Raw genomic sequence first — 5,797 nt, 5'->3', positions numbered from 1 at the left:
TCCAAAAACATGTTGTCTCATAGTCATCGCTATAACCTGAAAAATAAAGAAGAATGTGTTGTTTCTGGCATAAAAAATAGGCTAGACAATCAGGAAAAAGATGCCTGCTCTAGATAGCTCATATGTAGCTGCTAGTTGGTAGTGAAGCTCAGACACAGGTATGTAATATCAGGAGCTTTTGGCACAGTATTGTGGGGATCAGGGGCCAGACAGGGAGGGGCTGGGTATAGGGTGTTCAGGTCCATGGGACGCGGCTGGGTGGGATGAGGATAGTTTGTATAAGGCAATGCTGTGTCAGCTTACTCTTCCATCGCTGAGAGCAATAACTCTGGCCATCAGTCAGTAGAAACCCAGGCCAGCGAGCATACATAGTCACTCATAAATATGTATTCACACACACAAACACACAACACAGACACACAGACACACACACACACCTGTGACAGCTGCACTCACATTGTGTGTGTGTCTGTTGTGTGTTTGTGTATGGACAAATGCATGCCCATGAAAGAAAGAGAGTCTGAATGTCTGTATTTTCTCTGTATGTGCATGTGTATGTGTGTGTGTGTGTGTGTGTGTGTGTGTGTGTGTGTGTGTGTGTGTGTGTGTGTGTGTGTGTGTGTGTTTCCACATAAAGATTCCCTGAATGGGACAGTAAAAAGTTGGTCTTTTCCTTCAAAATGTGGTAATGAGTAAAAATATGAATTTTCCTAAAATTAAGAATCAAATGTAAGTACAGTACTTGAGTAAATGCATCTTCCACTCCTTATTCTTACATGAGTGTTTCCAGTTTGTGTGTTTCTGTGTGTGTGTGTGTGTGTGTGTGTGTGTGTGTGTGTGTGTGTGTGTGTGTGTGTGTATGCAGCAAGTCTGTGCCTCCATGTGTTACTGTGTGTACACCTGGGTGAACATCTGCCTTAGCAAGGGACTCCACTCCAGTCTGGAGAGAGGAGACCCTCTTGTTTGAAGTGAGAATAATTGCAGGTCTGCAGAATCAGCTATATTGAGAGAATTGTCACATACATCAACACGCTCTGACACTGAAAAGGACCAGGTGTTCTCACTGACGGCATGTGGAACAAACACTTGGTTAATAGAAGGTCCAACCTTGACCTTGCATTCCTGCAGCAGACTTGACTTTAATGAATCACTCATCTATGAATCTATTTAATGAGCTGTGAGTATAGGTCAGACTTACATTGTATTATTCTAATTACACATTTGTTCCAGCCAGTAGTGATTTCTACTGGTAACAAATGAATGAGCAGTGCTTTGTTTCTTCACATTGAATAGTCATGGAAATCTTATTCTGTGTGTTCATGCACATCTGCATGTGTAAAAAATTCTGCTAGTGCTGTGACATAATTCCACTTTCTAATGCAGATTCAGTTGTTTCAGGAAATTTTAGAGAGAAGTGTCAATATCCTGAAACAAGGCAGAGTAAGGCAGATCATTCCACAAGTATAAAGAAAATGACACACACTTTCATACTTTCACTGTCACTCCACGAGCATCAAGAAGCTTCTTTAACAAGTTGATTTCCAAGTAAAATTAATTTCCCCTGTTTCCCCCTTGTTTTAGGAAAAATAAAATTTTAAGACACAAAACTAGATTAAATGACTTGTGAAGTTGGATATTTTTTGCAGTGTGTGTTTTCTTTCTCAGGCTGAGCTGAGGAAAAGACCAGAGGACTTTGACCAGCAGACTGCTTAACACGTTTCATGCCTTTACTATAATCCTAGACAAACATTTACTTATACAATATATTTATTATGTCTAAAAGGAGCGCGCTAAACATTCACACTTTAACACATGTAGAAAATATGCTCCCTGAATATCGATACTTACCCCTTTGGTTTTCAGAAGTAGAAGAACTACAATACCTCACATCATAGTCTGCACGCCAATCCAAGATACCAAATTTAAATAATATATACTATAAGCACAAACAATTTGTTAAATAATCTAGTCATATCAGTGCAATGTATTTCAATAATAAACCAACAATATATTAGCCATCAGGTTACAGTGATGATACCAGGAGACTTTTGACCTGGTGTCGATCAGAGACAGGAGTTTATCTGCTAAAATGTGAAAATCTGCCAGGTGATTATCACACAGGCTATTACGACCAGGTACTTTTTTAAAAGCTTTAAGTGGGTGTTGAAAGAGTCTGGGAAAATTAACTCAATATTGCGGCGCTTATCTCATCACAGCAGCCAAAGGGTCCAAGTATGGAAACTTGGATCAAGGGATCTGTCCAGTGACTAAGTGTTTACATTTCTCTCATTGTTTCTGCGTCACAAGTAGCCAAAGCGTTCATTACCTCAGCAGCTACTGCTCCTTTCCTCCCAGCTGATGGCGACCAACAGACAAATACCACAAAGAAGGAGGAAGCTGTGATTAAAGACAGAGGCAGTGGAACAATCAGTGGCTGAAGACCCCACCCCGGTTCCCCGGTTCCCCGGTTTCTTCTTCTCAGGTTCTGTTCTTCTGTCATTGTCTGAAGCCTGTTCCATGCCACACTACAATACACACGTGTAAACACACACAGCCTCCCTCTAGTTTTCCATGTGCGCTCCAACGGTACTTGAGTGTCCTCAGAGGGACGTCAACAAACATGTTGTGCGGAAGACAATGCTGGCTGCCACAGGCAAAGCCCTCGCCCATAAACAACATCTTAACAAAGACCATAAGTTTCACTATTTGGTTGAGGAAATCCTCGTCAGAAATATTGAAGCATTGCCAAATGAAATAGCCTGAGGGGGAATCCTGAGAAGAACACTTGACTGTCTAGGTTTCCCTTTGATGTATTGTTCTGTGCTGTGTAAACCGATATTTCTACATTACATACCTCCCCACAATACATTTCTCATAATATGACAAAGCCTTTCCTGGGGGAATACCTCTCTTCAGGTTCTCTGAGGTGGTTCCAAGGTAAAGAGCGAGATGATTATTTGCTGTATGGCTATAGATAAATAACAGCAGACATTTCTCGATGACTTGCAAATCTTATCAGGTGTTTGATCCTGATTCAATCTGTGATGCAAAGCCTACATCATCAACTTTAACTGTGCTAGTAGATTCTGCTGAGTTTCAGTGCTGCCATCTTCTGGTGGGGTTCACAACTGCAAAAATCAAATCAGCATAAAGTTTGATGACCAACTTTATTGAATGTGCCAAATTTACATGCCTCTGAGTATCCACATTTTCCTTTTACCTATTTTCAAATAATCTGAAAAGGGAAGTGAAGTAATACCAAAATCACATTATAATATTATTACACATATTTATTAGTATAAATCATGTTATTCTCAGTGCTATCATCATAACTATGCAAAAAAAAAATCCTTATTTCAATCATGAGACTTATAAAAAGACATGTGAGTTTTTAATCAGACTGTCATACTGTATGAATCTCCTTCAGCAGCATCAGACGTCATCTCTCGGATAGATCAGTCAAGACTGCTTTGATGTAATCTGGCCTCCATTCAAAGCAGCATTATCTTCTTTCTTAAAAAAGCTGTCTGTCTCCCTCTAGCGTGGGCCAGCTCCTCTCCTGCATTCATGCATTCTGTAGGCACACATGTAAAAAATACCTGGAACAGACAGAGGCACATGTCATTTGGTGATGGATGTACAGTAACATCAGACATAAAAAGCCCTCTAGGCTTCTTCTGTGTTGTGATTTTGCAGATTTTGCCTTCAAATGGGCCACCATTCTAGAGTTAGCGACCCAAAGCTCATACCAGATGTATTAGATTAGATTCAATTCAGATTTTGCCTTTTTACATTATAAAATGTTTTTCAGCTTAAACTCTCCTTGAATTTAGATATGGTAAAAAAAAAAAGATTACCCCAAAATATCTACATGTAGCTAACTGTGAAATGAATGTTTGATATTAACTTTGTCCTCTTCTGCCCCCTCTGTCTAGGTTTAGTAGTGATGGGGTTTACGTTTGGACAGAGTTTGCTCCCTGGGCTTTGTCCCTCCTCACCTGCAAAGAAGGTCATGAGCAGAGCCACCCAGCCCAGTATGTAGGACCAGGAGAAGCGCCAGTCACCGAAGCGCCTCCCCAGGAAGTTGACCGTCACTCCAGTGTAGATGGCCATAGCCAGCAGAACAAAGAAAGCTGGGAGGGAGATAGGGTGTTACATTCACTATTATTGTTAAGGTGTGTGTGTGTCTAGACAGAAGGAAGAAGACTCACTGGAGACGAAGAACATGATCCCTGCAGCAAAGGAGCGGTTGAACCTCTCAAAGGAAGAGAAGTGGGCAAAGGACATGATGCCAGCGATGATGCCTGCAAAGCACGACATGCCTGACAGGATCATGAAGGCCCTGGTGGCGTTCCAGTAAGCTGTTGGGAAAAATCATCAAATAAATCATCAGCGGGAAATATTAGATGAACACAACCATAGAAAAGTAAGACTGTAGAATCCAACAACAGGCCAACAAGATGACTGGTTGGACAGTAGATGGCACCAAGTAGCAGCTCTTTCAGTTTCAGGAAGTATGTCATATTGCACATTTCTGGCATTTAGCTGATGCTCTAATACAGAGCGGCTTAGAATGAATGAGCAGGTAGGAGTTCAGGGTTTTGCTCATAGACACATGGCTGTCGCTGGGATCAAACCTGAGACCTTACAGCTACAGAACAGTCTCTCTACCCACTAGACCACCCGTCCCTATGTGTGATAAGAAAATGGTGAAAAATAGTCACAATGTCATGGTGTAACAGAGCTGGAGATCTAGTTTAAAATGACTCCCCTGATAGAAACAATGTCCTTCGTCTAAATCAAGTGTATGTGTTTTTGATTTGTCTTGACAAATTAGTCTTAACAAAGTCTTACCAATGCTGTCGGTCTGCATGTAGCACTTGTTGGACATGCAGTACCTCCACAGGCCCTGGTGGGCATAGCTGCCAGAGAGGCGATACTGCATCCAGTAGTCGGTGGCGGTGGAGACCACCAGCAGGATGTTGCCCACGATGGCACAGAACAGGCCCCCTCCCATGAAGCTGTACATGTTGAGCTGAGATGATGGGGCTGCTGCAGAGCACCTGTCATCGTAGCGGGACCCGAAGAAATAATGAGAGTCACGGTGTGTTAACTTTAACACATTTCATGATAGATGCTGCGTCAAGAGCTAAAACTGGAGAGATTGAATATAAGGCAGCTCAAACAAGCACAAGTACTGAAGTATGTTGCTCTGGCACTATGCATATATAATGACAGAACACAAAGATAGCATAATCATAGAAAATGCACTGGTACTAAACATTCATATTCTGCTGACAATTAACAGTGAATAAAAAAAAAAATCTACTGATGTTGAATCTAGTCACTCCAATCCACTCCACACCAATCACTGTCCGTTTGAAGTTGTGTTTGAAACAAATATACAGTGGCAGACAACTACAATACGAGAAATCAGTGAAATAGATATATATATTAAAAAAAAAACCCATCAAAACCATCATTGAAGAAATCACCCCATATGAACATGTGACAAGCACATTTCATTTTAACAAGTCTAATTTGATTCATACAAGAGTTAGTGACATAGGCTAGCATTTAAAATGAAGCAGACTGGATGTCTACAAACTTTTTGACACCCGTATTTACCTCCCTCTGAGTGTAAACCACCACTATGAGTTCAACAAGTGTTATGTAAACCCACGGTAAAAAGCTGTTCTTTATAGTGTGGTGGTTTTCACTGCCAAATCCTCATGTCACACCAGTGCTTGTTCTGCAGTAATGATGCTGGTTAGGCAAACAAGTTGTTTTCTCTAAT

At 41.1% G+C, this 5,797-nt stretch overlaps 1 protein-coding gene across 2 annotated transcripts; it reads right to left on the bottom strand.

Annotated features, from left to right (window-relative positions):
* Positions 1 to 3,537: 3,537 nt before the first annotated feature.
* Positions 3,538 to 5,029, bottom strand: LOC139666460 (lens fiber membrane intrinsic protein-like). 2 transcript variants are annotated; one of them, XM_071545697.1, is made up of 5 exons: positions 4,783 to 5,029; positions 4,485 to 4,496; positions 4,212 to 4,361; positions 3,999 to 4,133; positions 3,538 to 3,599 (listed from the first exon to the last, which is right to left on the bottom strand). In XM_071545697.1, the coding sequence occupies exons 1-5, from the start codon at positions 5,027 to 5,029 to the stop codon at positions 3,538 to 3,540; spliced, it is 606 nt and encodes a 201-aa protein (XP_071401798.1). The 2 variants fall into 2 exon arrangements, with proteins under 2 accessions (XP_071401798.1, XP_071401799.1); XM_071545698.1 differs by lacking the exon at positions 4,485 to 4,496 and having other exon boundaries at positions 4,855 to 5,029.
* Between the last annotated feature and the right edge of the window lie 768 nt (positions 5,030 to 5,797).

The sequence above is a fragment of the Centroberyx affinis genome, unplaced genomic scaffold (assembly GCF_046629955.1).
Source record: "Centroberyx affinis isolate AG114_WGS23_722 - 3 ecotype Tasmania unplaced genomic scaffold, CSIRO-AGI_Caff_v1 ptg005018l_1, whole genome shotgun sequence".
Taxonomy (NCBI): domain Eukaryota; kingdom Metazoa; phylum Chordata; class Actinopteri; order Beryciformes; family Berycidae; genus Centroberyx; species Centroberyx affinis.
The sequence above is the reverse complement of the archived record's forward strand: the minus strand, read 5'-3'. Positions and strand labels throughout refer to the sequence as shown.

Coding starts and splice junctions, on each gene's coding strand:
- LOC139666460 (XM_071545697.1), bottom strand. CDS start 5,029: ATGTACAGCTTCATGGGAGGGGGCCTGTTCTGTGCCATCGTGGGCAAC. Junction 4,134..4,211: donor GATCATGTTCTTCGTCTCCA/GTGAGTCTTCTT, acceptor TCTCCCTCCCAG/CTTTCTTTGTTCTGCTGGCT. Junction 3,600..3,998: donor GCTCATGACCTTCTTTGCAG/GTGAGGAGGGAC, acceptor TGTCTGTTCCAG/GTATTTTTTACATGTGTGCC.